The sequence below is a fragment of the Myotis myotis genome, unplaced genomic scaffold (genome assembly GCF_014108235.1).
Source record: "Myotis myotis isolate mMyoMyo1 unplaced genomic scaffold, mMyoMyo1.p scaffold_m19_p_46, whole genome shotgun sequence".
Taxonomy (NCBI): domain Eukaryota; kingdom Metazoa; phylum Chordata; class Mammalia; order Chiroptera; family Vespertilionidae; genus Myotis; species Myotis myotis.
Genome location: NW_023416353.1, coordinates 1,085,270 through 1,098,937, shown reverse-complemented (window position 1 = coordinate 1,098,937; position 13,668 = coordinate 1,085,270). Strand labels below are relative to the sequence as shown.

General features: G+C 45.4%; 1 protein-coding gene across 7 annotated transcripts in view; it reads left to right on the top strand.

Moving 5' to 3' along the window:
• Positions 1-13,668, top strand: part of DCLRE1C (DNA cross-link repair 1C) — a 49,957-nt gene that overhangs the window by 18,105 nt on the left and 18,184 nt on the right. For all 7 annotated transcript variants that reach the window (XM_036307314.1, XM_036307312.1, XM_036307311.1 and 4 more), the window contains one exon: positions 606-707. In XM_036307314.1, the coding sequence (XP_036163207.1) occupies positions 606-707 (102 nt within the window). The remainder of the gene's footprint in view (positions 1-605; positions 708-13,668) is intronic.

The window sequence follows — 13,668 nt, the reverse complement described above, 5'->3', positions numbered from 1 at the left end:
GAATCGAACCTGACCATTCAGTCCAAGGGCCAATGCTCTATCCACTGAGCAAAACTGGCTAGGGCACATTCTTGATTGCTTTTATCTGCTGCATTCACTGCTGTATACCCAATCTATAATAATAAAAGTGTAATATGCTAATTAGACCGGATGCCCTTCCAGACTACCTTCCAGATGAAGCTGGGGCTGTGAGGGAAGCCCAGGTCCTGGGTGCCAGAGGGAAGCCCATGGTGGCAGCGGGGGGAAGGAAGGCCTACTCTTGCACGAATTTCATGCATTTAGAATAAAGCTTGATATATAGTAGGTGTACAATAGATATTAATTGAATGACTCAGTGGACGGAAGGACTGAAATCCACCAATTGAATCTCCAGAATTTTTTCTTATCACCAACGATAGGTTATAACACTGACTGGTGGGAAAATGACCTTTGTCCTTTGCCTGTTGAGATCCTGACAGAATACTGATGGGCACTGAAATGCCAAAAACTCGGTTTCAAGAAAGAGGAGTTCCCTAACTGGATGACTTATCCCTGCATAATTACTCTTGAGTAATGTATTTGTAGGAATTACAGTTCAAATAATTTTCTTATCTAATTTTCCTCAGGTTCATGTGGATAAATTAGACATGTTTCGAAACATGCCTGACATTCTCCATCATCTTACCACAGACCGCAGCACTCAGATCCATGCTTGTCGCCATCCAAAGGTACAGAGTAAATTGCCTTTTATAGTGTTTTTATTTACTTATATATTTTTAAATAATTCTTTATTGTTGAAACTATTACATTTGTCCTCTTTTTCCCCCCCATTGACGCCCTTCAGCCTGCCCCCGTCCCCTGCCCCAGGCCCTCACCTCCGCATTGTCTGTGTCCATGGGCCATGAATATATGCATACGAGGTCCTTGGTTGATTACCTCCCACCCAAACACCCTCCCCTGCCTTCCCTCCGAGATTCCACATTCTGTTCCATGCTTCCATGTCTCTGGAACTACTCTGTTCATTAGTTTATTTTTTTACCTATATTCCACATGTGAGTGAGATCATGTGATACTGACTTATTTTACTTAGCATGGTACTCTCCAAGTCCCTCCATGCTGTCTCAAAGGGTAAGAGATTCTTCTTTTTTACTGCTGCATAGTATTCCATGGTGTAAATGTACCACAGCTTTTTTATCCGCTTATCTACTGATGGGGACTTCGGCTGTTTCCAGATTTTAGCTATTGTAAATTGTGCTGCTATGAACATAGGGGTACTTACATTCTTTCTGATTGGTATTTCGGGTTTCTTAGGATATATTCCTAGAAGTGGGATCACTGGGTCAAATGGCAGTTCCATATTTAATTTTTTGAGGAAACTTCATACTGTTTTTCATAATGGCTACACTAGTATGCATTCCTACCAGCAGTGTACTAGGGTTCCCTTGTCATTTGTTGATTTGTTGATGGTAGCCCTTCTGATAGGTGTGAGGTGATACCTCATTGTTGTTTTAATTTGCATCTCTCTGATGATCAATGACTTTGAGCATTTTTTATATGTCTCTTGGTCACTGTATGTTCTCTTTGGAGAAGTGTGTCTATTTAGGTCCTTTGCCCATTTTTTAATTGGATTGTTTGTCTTCCTTCTGTTAAGTTGTATGAGTTCCTTATATATTTTGGATATTAACCCTTTATCAGATGTATCATAGTCAAATATATTCTCCCATACAGTGGGCTCCCTTTTCGTTTTCTTGATGGTTTCTTTTGCTGTGCAGAAGCTTTTTATTTTGATGTATCCCATTTGTTTATTTTCTCCTTAGTTTTCTTTGCCCTAGGACAGTGGTCGGCAAACTACGGCTCGTGAGCCACCTGCGGCTCTTTGGCCCCTTGAGTGTGGCTCTTCCACAAAATACCACATGCGGGAGCGCACGGACAGTGCGATTGAAACTTCGTGGCCCATGCGCAGAAGTCGGTTTTCAGCCTGGGCAAGTCTATTTTGAAGAAGTACTATTGATATTTGGCTCTGTTGACTAATGAGTTTGCCAACCACTGCCCTAGGAGATGTATCTGTAAACATACTGCTATGAGAGAGATCTAAGATTTTGCTGCCTATGGTTTCTTCTAGGATTTTTACAGTTTCATGATTTACATTTAAGTCTTTTATCCATTTTGTGTTTATTCTTGTGTATGGTCTAAGTTGGTGGTCTAGTTTCATCTGTCCAATTTTCCCAACACCATTTATTGAAGAGTCTGTCTTGACTCCATTGTATGTTCTTGCCTACTTTGTCAAATATTAATTGAGCATAATGGCTTGAATCAATCTGTTCTGTTCCATTGATGTATATACCTGTTCTTGTGCCAGTACCAGGCAGTTTGGATTACAGTGGCTTTGTAGTATAACTTGAAATATGGTACTGTGATTCCTCCAACTTTGTTGTTCTTTCTCAAGATAGCTGTGGCTATTTGAGGTCTTTTTGGTTCCATATAAATTATGGGGATATTTGTTCTGGATCTGTGAGATATGTTGTTGGTATTTTAATAGGGATTGCATTTGAATCTATAGATTGCGTTGGGTAGTATAGACATTTTAATGATGTTGATTCTACAAATCCATGAACACGGTATATTCTTCCACTTGTTTATATCTTCTTCTGTCTCTTTTTTCCAATATTCTGTAGTTTTCCAAATACAGTCTTTTGCCTCCTTGGTTAAGTTTATTCCTAAGTATTTTAATTTTTTCTTGTTGTTGCAATGGTAAAAGGGATTGCTTGTTTAGTTTCTCTTTCTGAGAAGTCATTATTGGGGTATAAAAAAGCCATTGATTTTTGTGTGTTGATTTTGTATCCTGCTACATTGCCAAATTCATTTATTAAATCTAGTAGCTTTTTGGTGGAGGCTTTAGGGTTTCTGTGTACAATATCATGTGATCTGCGAATAATGAGTGTTTTACTTCTTCCTTTCCTATTTGAATGCCTTTTATTTCTTCTTTTGTCTGCTCACTGTGGCTAGGACTTCCAGTACTATGTTGAATAAGAGTGGTGAAAGCGGACATCCCTGTCTTGTTCCTGTTCTTAATGGAAATGGTTTTAGTTTTTGCCCATTGAATATGATGTTCACTGTATGTTTATCATATATGGCCTTTATCATATTGAGATATGCTTCCTCTATTTCTACTTTGCTGAGAGTTTTTGTCAAAAATGAGTGTTGGATTTTGTCTAACACTTTTTCTGCATCTATTGATATGGTCACTGATTTTTTTCTTTCAATTTGTTTCTTTCAATTTATCATATTTATTGATTTGTTAATATTGTACCAACCTTGCACCTCTGGAATAAATCCCACTTGATCATGGTGTATGATCTTTTTAATATATTGCTGGATCTGATTTGATATTTTGTTGGGGATTTTAATATCTATGTTCATCAGGGATATTGGCCTGTAATTCTCTTTCTTTGTAGTGTTTATCTGGTTTTGGAATTCGGGTAATGCTAGCCTCATTTAAAGTGCTTGGAAGTGTTCCTTCCTCTTGGGTTTTTTGGAAAAGTTTGAGGATTATAGGTGTTCTTCTTTGAATGTTTGGTAAAACTCCCCAAACCGTCCAAACCCAGGCTTTTGTTTGCTGGGAGATTTTTGATTACTGCTTCTGTTTCATCTGTTGTTATTGGCCTGTTCAGGTTTTCTGATTCAGTTTTAGGAGATTGTAGTTTTCTAGGAATTTGTCCATTTCATCCACATTGTCCAGCTTGTTGGCATATAGTAGTTCATAACATTTTCTTACAATCCTTTGTATTTCTGTGGTGTCAAGTGGTTACTTCTCCACTTTTGTTTCTGATTTTATTTATTTGGGTCCTCTCTGTTTCTTGATGAGTCTGGCTAACAGTTCATCAATTTTGTTTATCTTTTCAAAGAACCAGCTCTTGGTTTCATTGATTTTTTTTGTATTTTTTTTTTAGGCTCTATGTCATTTATTTCGGCTCTAATCTTTATTCTTTCCTTCCTGCTACTTTGGGCTTTCCTTGTTATTCTCTTTCTAGTTCTTCAAGTTGTAGGGTTAGTTTATTGTTGATTTTTCTTATTTTTTGAGGTAGGCTGGTAGTACTATGAACTTCCCTCTCGGGACTGTTTTTGCTGTGTCCCAGAGATTTTGGGTTGTTGTATGTTCATTTTCACTTGTTTCCAGGAAGTTTTTTATTTCTTGTTCTCGTTGCTAACCCATTCATTGTTTAATAACATGCTACTTAGTCTCCATGTGTATGAATGTTTTGGGTTGTTTTTACTATAGTTAATTTCTAATTTCATTCCACTGTGATCTGAGAAGATGCTTGATATGATTTCAGTCATCTTTTTAAAAAATATTTTTATTAATTTCAGAGAGAAATGGAGAGGGAGAGAGAGATCGAAACATCAATAATGAAAGAGAATCATTGATCGGCTGCCTCCTGCACACCCCCTACTGGGGATTAAGCCTGCAACCCAGGCATGTACCCTGGATCAGAATCAAACCCGGGACCCTTCAGTCCACAGTCCGACACTCTATCCACTGAGCCAAACCTGCTAGGACAATTTCAATCTTCTTGAACTTGTAGAGACTTGTTTTGTGTACTAACATGTGGTCTATCTTTGTGAATGATCCATGTGCACTTGAGAACAATGTATATTCTGCAGCTTTGGGGTGAAATGTTCTATAAATGTCAATTAAGTCCATCTGATCCAGTGTGTCCTTTAGAGTCACTATTTCCTTGTTAAGTTTTTGTCTGGAAGATCTACCCAGAGAAGTCAGCGGGGTGTTAAAGTCCCCTACTATGACTGTATTGTTGTCGATCTCGCCATTAAAGTCTTCTAGAACAGAGGTTCTCAACCTGTGGGTTGCGACCCCTGAAAATACATCCTGCATATCAGATATTTACATTACGATTCATAACAGTAGCAAAATTACAGTTATGAAGTAGCAACGAAAGTAATTTTATGGTTGGGGGTCACCACCACATGAGGAACTGTATTAAAGGGTCGCGGCATTAGGAAGGTTGAGAACCACTGCTCTAGAAGTTTTTTTATATATTTAGGTGCTCATATATTGGGTGCATAGATTTTTACTAGGGTTATATCCTCTTGTTAAATCGATCCCGTTAGTATTATGTAGTGACCTTTGTTGTCTCTTGTGATTGCCTTCATTTTGAGGTCTTTTTTGTCTGTTATGAGTATTGCTACTCTGGTTATTTTTTCTTTTCCATTTGCATGGAGAATTTTTTTCTATCCCTTCACTCATCCTGTGTATGTCTTTTGTTTTGAGGTGGGTTTCTTGTAGACAGCATATAATTGGGTCACGTTTTTATATCCATTCAGCTACCCTACACCTTTTGAATGGAACATTTAATCCATTTACATTTAAGGTTATTATTGATAGGTACTTATTTATTACCATTTTAATTCTGTATGCCTAGGTTTCTCTATTTTTTCTTCTCATTACAGCAGTCCCTTTAGCATTTCTTGTAATGCTGTCTTGGTGATATACTGCTTTTGCCTTTTTGTTGTTGTCTGGGAAGCTCTTTATTTGACTGTCTATTTTGAATGATAGCCTTGCTAGATTTAGTAATCACGGTTTCAGATCCTTGCTTTCCATTATCTTGAGTACTTCTTGCCATATCCTTCTGGCCTGTAGGGTTTATGATGAGAAATCAGGTGTCAGCCTTATTGAGGCTCCTTTGTAGGTAATAGTTTTCTTTTCTCTTGCTGGCTTTAAGATTCTCTTTGTCTTTAATTTTTGGATTTTAATTGTGATGTGTCTGGGTGTGGGCCTGTTTGGGTTCTCCTTGCTTGGGGTTCTCTGTGCCTCCTGTACTTGTGTGGCTTTTTCCTTTATCAGGTTCGGAAAGTTTTCTGCCATTATTTCTTTAAACATGTTCTCTCTTTCTCCCTTTCTGACTCTTCTGGCACACATGCTATTTGAATATTATTACATTTTACATTGTCTCACAGCTCCCTTAAGCTGTCCTCCTGTTTTTTTAATTGTTTTTCTCTTTTTGGTTCTCCGATTAAGTGATTTTTTTTTTAACACAGTCTTCTAATTCACTGATTCGATCCTCAGCTTCCCATTATCTGCTGTGTATCCCTCCCAATGTATTCTTTATTTGTGCAACAGAATTCTGTTGTTCTTTCATTTGGGGGTTGTTTCATTGTCTCCTCATTTTGGCTGCCTGTTTGGGTTTGTGACTGTGTATTAGGTAGATCTGCTACACGTATCATTCTCTAGCGTGGGACAGTGTCAAACACTGCTCATGACTAATTAGATCAGGCAAAGATTCAAAGCCTCAGGAGCATGCTCTGTCTACAGACAGATAGGATTTTGTCTTGAATTACCCTCAGGCAATCGTCCACAGGTGTGGCAAGAGTTTTTTTCAATAGGGTAGGGCAGTGGTTGGCAAACTGCGGCTCTTGAGCCACATGCGGCTCTTTGGCCCCTTGAGTGTGGCTCTTCCACAAAATACCACGTGCGGGCAAGCACGTACAGTGCGATTGAAACTTTGTGGCCCATGTGCAGAAGTCGGTTTTCAGCCTGGGTGAGTCTATTTTGAAGAATAACTGTTGATATTTGGCTCTGTCGACTAATGAGTTTGCCAACCACTGGGGTAGGACAATTGCTTCTGCCTGGAGGCTAATTGTTATTCTCAGTCTCTTAACACATTGCGGACGGATCATGAGAATTCTCACTTCATATTACACAGTGTTTTACAAAGTATCATACTTTAAAAAGATCTTAGCTTGTAAGAACATGTAATAAATAATTCAAAATGCAATGGGTATTTAATTTTAAAGCATGCCTTTAACATTTATATAAAACGTTTTTTTGTATTTGTTCAATAGAAACTTATCTGGCCACTGGGTAAAGCTAGCAATAAAACTACAGGTCCACAATGTGTTAATGGACCTAAGCAACTCTCCACTGTGAGGCAAGGTGTTTTCCAATAGGGTGGATCAACTGTCTTCCCCCCAGGCAAGGTCGCCTGTATACCAAATGTCCATGAGAAAGACGACTTCCAGAGTGTGAGGAATGACTCAGCACAGGAAACTGGGGTGTCTGCCTTTTGAGCTCTAACTCCAGGGCCCCTGATCCTGGCTTCTGCTCACCCAGCTGCATTATACTCTGCCCTACCTTTGTCAGTGTACAAGATGGGTGGTTCCACAAGGAATTGTGTGTGTTGGCCCTTTAAGCATGTGCCTGAGTTTCCAGCCGTCTCTCCCTGTCACACAGCAACCCTGCTGCTTTTCACAGCTAGATGTTATGTGGCTACCCTTCTCAGTTTTGGTGCTCTCTGCGGTGGGGCCCTGGATGGGGATTAGACCCCAGAGTTCTCAGTGGTAACCCCCCACAGTTGAGATATCTCCAGACCTTCAGTTGCTGTCTGTGGGCACCCATCAACCCTTTTGCAGTGGTATTCATGATTAAAATTTTTCTCTAAATTTTAAAGTATCTTAGCATTCAAATGCTGAGTACTTTTTATTTTAGTAAAAGCTGCCTCTATATATTTAGTTAATAACCATGATAGTAGTATTGGTCTCATTGGCCAAAAACCTAATGTGAAGTTGCTCTGCCCTAAAATAAAGCATAATTAAATTTTAAAAATTCTTTAAAAAAAAGGATTTTAATGATTTTTAGAGAGAGAGGAAGGGAGAGGGATAGATAGAAACATTGATGAGAGAGCGCATCAGTCAATCGGCTGCCTCCTGCACATCTCCTACTGGGGATTGAGCCCATAACCCTGGCATGTGCCCTGACTGGGAATCTAACCAGTTACCTCTTGGTTCCTGGGTTGACATCTAACCACTGAGCCACAAAAGTTAGGGGGGAAAAAAACTTATCCACAGAATGGAATATTCTTCAGACTATTGTAGGAGAGCTATAAGAAATTACTTTGATGATAGGTATGCTGCATGTTATAATTTGCATTCAAGAGTTTTTCTTTAAATTTTTATTTATTGATTTATTAAAGGGAGGGAGGGAGGGGGAGAGAGAGGGGGAAAAACAACATCAATTTGTTGTTCCACTTATTTATGCATTCATTGGTTGATTCTTATATATGCCCTGACTGGAGATTAAACTCAGGACAGTGCTCTAACCAACTGAGCTCACCAGCCAGGGCAGTTTATTTCATCATTTTGTTTTTGTATATATGCATATACATATACACAGCCAGAGAATTCGTGGGTGGATAAAAAAATGTAGATACACACTGAAACTCCTTTTTCTATTGGACTTAGTCTTTGGTTCCCTAACATCCCATAAATCTTTTAATTGGCCAATTTCTTTTTTCACTCTGAGTTTTTTCACATCCCACAAAGTAGCTTAATTTGGAACTGCTACACCTGTAATTTTCCACACGGCTACTTGCTTTGAACAACTTCTAGCAGCTTAGATTTCTTAAGTTACACAGTGTCACAAATATTGAGCAGAGCACAGCTCACAGAGCCCTGTGACATCTAATACGAAGCCTCAGAGGAAGCAGCATTAAAGGCTCTGGATGATGTGTGATCCGACTGGAGTGCATGTGGTTTTGAAGGATCCTGATCTAAACATAATTTCTTTGGGACAATAGTCCCATTGTTTTTCAACTTTTTAAAAACACTTTTTCTTTTCCTCCAACTTTATTTTGAAAAATTTAAAAACTATAAAGTCATGAGACTGGATTCCCCAGTTAAGACTTTGCCACATTTGCACTCTCACCTCTCTCTCTCTCTCTCTCTCTTTTTCTCTTTCTCTCTCCCTCTCTCTCCCTGCCCCTCCCTCCCTCTCTTTCTGTAACCAGCACTGCCTCACTCCACCTCCAACCCATTTGAGAGTTAGTCACAGACTTTATGATACTTCACCCTGAACCTTCAGCATGTATCATTGGAGAAAAGGTTCTCCTGTATAACTATAAATATGCTTCCCACACTCACATTTAACACAGTTATAATACAACTAGAGGCCCAGTGCATGGAAATTCATGTACTTGGAGAGGTCCCTCAGCCCGGCCTGCCCCCTCTCACAGTCGGGGAGCCGTCATGGGAGGGAGGCGACCCAGCGATCAGGGGAAGGCGACTCTCCCATCACACCTCTGCTGCTGCCACTGCCAGCAGCGCAAGCCTCGGCTGGCCCTGGTTACCTGAGCCTCGGGTGGCCCTGGGTGGCTGGGGGGCTAAGGGAACTGGGGGACTCCAGAGGCAGGTGCATGGGGCAGGCCTGGCCTTGCTGTGCACCTGCTTCCCGGTGGGGCTGAGGGGACTGGGCGCCGCCATCTTTGAGGGCATGGCAGTCAATTAACATATTCCCTCCTTATTGGCTGTGGGCGCCGCCATCTTTGCGATTTTGTGAGTCAATTAGCATATTCCCTCTTTATTAGATAGGACTAGGGGCCCGGTGCACAAAAATTTGTGCACTTGGGGGGGAGGGGAGTCTCTCAGCCCGGCCTGTGCCCTCTCGCAGTCTGGGACCCCTCGGGAGATAACGACCTGCTGGCTTAGGCCTGCTCCTGGGTGGCAGAGGGCAGGCCCAGTCCCTAGGTGCAGCCCCTAGTTGGGCTCAGAGCAGGGCCGATTGGGGAGTTGGGGCGCCGCCCCCTGTCATGCACAGAGCAGGGCAGATTGGGAGGTTGTGATGCCACCCTCAGTCACGCTCAGGGTAGGGCCGATTGGAGGGTTGGGGCACCGCCCCCGTCACACACAAGGCAGGGTCGATGGGGAGGTTGCGGCGCCACCCACTGTCACGCACAGAGCAGGGCCAATTGGGGTTGGGGCGCTGCCCCCTGTCACTCACAGAGCAGGGTCCATCAGGGGGTTGAGGAGCTCCCCCCTTTCACTCACAGAGTAGGGCCAAAAGGGGAGTTGGGGCACTGTCCCCTGTCACACACAGAGCAGGGTGGATCAGGGGGTTGGGGCGCCGAACCCTGTCACACTCAGGGCAGGGCCGATGGGGAGGTTATGGCTCTACCCCGTCACACACAGAGCAGGGCCCGTGGGGGGAGGGGAGGCGTTGGGGCGCCGCACCCTGTCAAACACAGAGCAGGGCCGATCAGGGGGTTGGGGTGCTGCACCCTGTCATGAACAGAGCAGGGCAGATAGGGAGGTTGTGGCCCCACCCCCTGTCACACACAGAGCCGCAGGGTGATCAGGGGGTTTGGGTGCTGCCCCCTGTCACGCTGATCCCGGTGCCGGGAGGCCTCGCGGCTCCGCTGATCCCGGTGCTGGGAGGCATATTACCCTTTTACTATATAGGATAGAGGCCTGGTGCATGGGTGGGGGCCGGCTGGTTTGCCCTGAAGGGTGTCCTGGATCAGGGTGGGGGTCCCGCTTGGGTGCCTGGCCAGCCTGGGTGAGGGGCTGATGGCTGTTTGCAACTGGTCACACCCCCTTCAGGGTGGGGGTCCCCGGCCAGTCTGGGTGAGGGGCTGAGGGCTGTTTTCAGGCTGGCAGGTGACTGAAGCTCCCAACCACTCCTTTTTTTCTTTTTTTTTTTTTTTTATTCTGGGCCAGCTTTAGCTCTGAGGCTTGGCTCCAGCTCTGAGGCCTGAGCTGCTGAAAACAGGTATCTGGTTTGTTTGGGTTCTATAATTGAAACACTGTTTCAACTGCAACTCTGAGATCCTGGCTGGCTGAAAGCAGGTTTCTGGGGTTTTGTTTAGCTTCTATATTTGTAACAATGTTTCAAACTGAAGCTCAGAGGCTGGCAGCGGCAGGCGGGGAATGTTAGCTTCCTCTGTCACTGAAGCAAGCAAGCCTCATGTTCACTTCAAGCTGCCTGGCTGCCGGCCACCATCTTGGCTGGCAGTTAATTTGCATATCACCCTGATTAGCCAATGGGAAGGGTAGCGGATGTACGGCTAATTACCATGTTTCTCTTTTATTAGATAGGACTAGTAGCCTGGTGCACGAAATTCGTGCACTGGGGTCGGGGGGGGGAAAGGGGCCCCTCAGTCTGGCCTTCACCCTCTCCAATCTGAGACCCCTCAGGGAATGTCCAACTACCTGTTTGTGCTCACACTTTTAACAGATAACAGCTCCATTGTTGTTTCTTTCTTATTCTTAAAATCATTGGAATTAGTAGGTATTCAAAGTGTGTATACATTTTGGGGGGACACCCTGTATATCTCTAGTCAGCGGTGAAAGAAACCAGCAGCAGATTTGGAACCCCCAGACAGGGAACCTCGCTCACTCCCCACATGTCTCCCCACTTCACTTTCCACCTTCGTTGGCAGCAGGAGAATCAACATTTTCTCTCATTAATTCGGAAAAGCACATCCTGTCACCCACTGCCTGGCAGGAGTGCACTAGGCCCCAAGCAAGCGAGGCTCAGTCAGGGCAGCCTTCGCTCATGGGTGCTGGCACCCAAAGTGCACATTCCTCCTCTACAGTCGCCCCGACTATCCCACTGTTTCACTGAGAGGACGGAATTCCTCTATGCCTCTGGGTTTTTGATCTTGAACGCTGACCGAAGGCACCTCAGCGAGGGCCGCCTGTACCCACCAGGTGTCTATCTGCACCTGCTCCTGCCTCAGCACCTGCATTAACCCCCCAGAGGTGATCTCTTAGCTGCACTGGCCTCCGTGGGAACAGGGCATCACCACTCCGCCCTCTCACTGTCATCTCAGAGGCGCCCACCCTCAGCACCCAGAACACCCAGACACTCTCCAAAGGATGTGAGCACATCAGAGGGGATGTGTGCACATCCTGTTGGGGTGTTAGGCATGCCGGGTTGATGGAAGTGCGGTGGAGAGGCGGGGGGAACTGGTGCACGCCTTGGTTTGCAACTGTTGCAGGCGTGGGAGGGTGACAGTGTGCTGGGGGATGTTCGCACACCAGGGGGGGATGTGTACACCAGAGGCCTCTGGCTTTGCAGATCCGCAAACCCCCGTGGTGCGGCCAGGAGGATGTCAGTCTGGTCCGCCACGGTGGCTGTCCCTGCGATCCTGCACCTTCTGGGCCAGGAGGCGGATCTTGCGCAGCCACTCCTGGGCGCTGATGGCCTGCAGGTGCTACTTCAGCTCAGCCTGCAGGCTCTGCTTGGCATGCTCACAGCTGTCACCACTGCCATGTGAGGAGTACAGGTCGCCCTCCGCCGGCCTGCCTCCCCTGTCCAGAGACCCTCTGCACTGCTCACCTGCCCAGAGTGACTGGGGCTGGGCCGAAGCCAGGTGTCCTGCCCTGCCCAACCCCGGCCGATTCGCCCCTGTGCGAGCTGCCGCCCCGCCGGGAAGGGTCATGGATCCGGGTCCCGGGACCGTGGACAGCCTCAAGCACTGCCCCCTGCCCGGCAGGGTCACAGATCCCGGTCCCGGGACCACAGACAGTCTCAAGCTCTACCCCCAGCCCAGCAGGATCACGGATCCGGGTCGGGGGACCGTGGGCAGCCTCAAGCGCTGCCCCCCTGCCCGCCAGGTCACGGATCCATGTCCCAGGACTGCGGACAGCCTCAAGCACTGCCACCCTGCCCGCCGGGACATGGATCCGGGTCCCAGACCGTCGATAGCCTCAAGCGCTGCCCCCCACCCGGCAGTCACAGATCTGGTTTCCGGGACTGTGGACAGCCTCCCGCGGTGCCCCGTGCCTGCCAGGTCACGGATCCGGGTCCCAGACCGCCAACAGCCTCAAGTGCTGCCCCCCGCCCGGCAGGGCCACAGATCCGGGTCCGGACAGTGGACAGCCTTGCCCGCTGCCGCCCGCCTTCAGTATGCAAATTAGCCGCCATCTTGTTGCTTCAGGGTAGGGGTCCCCACTGGGGTGCCTGGCCAGCCTGGATGAGGGGATGATGGCTGTTTGCAGCTGGTCACACCCCCTTCAGGGTGGGGGTCCCCACTGGGGTACCTGGCAAGTCTGGGTGAGAGGCTAAGAGCAGTTTTCAGGCTGGCAGGCAACTGAAGCTCCCAACCTCTCCTTTTTTTCTTTTTTTCTTTTTTATTCTGGGATTTATTTATCTTCTATGGCTGTCACTGGAGCTGAGAGCCGGCTTTAGCTCTGAGCCTCGGCTCCAGCTCTGAGACCTCAGCTTCTGAAAGTAGGGATCTGAGTTTGTTTGGGTTCTATAATTGAAACACTGTTGCAACTCCAGCTCTGAGGCCTGGCTGGCTAAAAGCAGGTTTCTGGAGTTTGTTTAGTTTCTATAATTGCAACATAGTTGCCTAGAGTGCAGCTCAGAGCTGGGCAGCGGCAGGCAGGGAACCTTGGCTTCCTCCTTCACTGGAGCAAGCAAGCCTCCTGTTCGCTTAAGCTGCCTGGCTGCCGGCCGCCATCTTGGTTGGCAGTTAATTTGCATATCGCCCTGATTAGCCAATGGGAAGCATGTCAGAGATACAGTTAATTACCATGTTTGTCTATTATTAGATAGGATTGGGTATTGTATGGTCCATACAGTATTCAGTTTTCCTCAATTGTCCATTAGTATCCTTTATAGCTTCTGAAGTGTGGGCAGGGCATCTAGGATTTAATGAAGAATCATTAAAGATGCCTCTTTAGTCTCATTTAATGTAAGTCACATCGCCAACATTTTGCTTTTCTTCCATCACGCTGATATTTTGGAGATTCCAAGCCAGTTGTTTTGTAGGAAGTTCCTCACTTTGGAATTAGCTGATTGTTTCCTCATGTCTCCATTTATTATTTTCATGTCTGAAAACTTATCTACTTTTTTGTTATTGAGACCCTGCCTGCAAAAAAAAAAAAAATTTT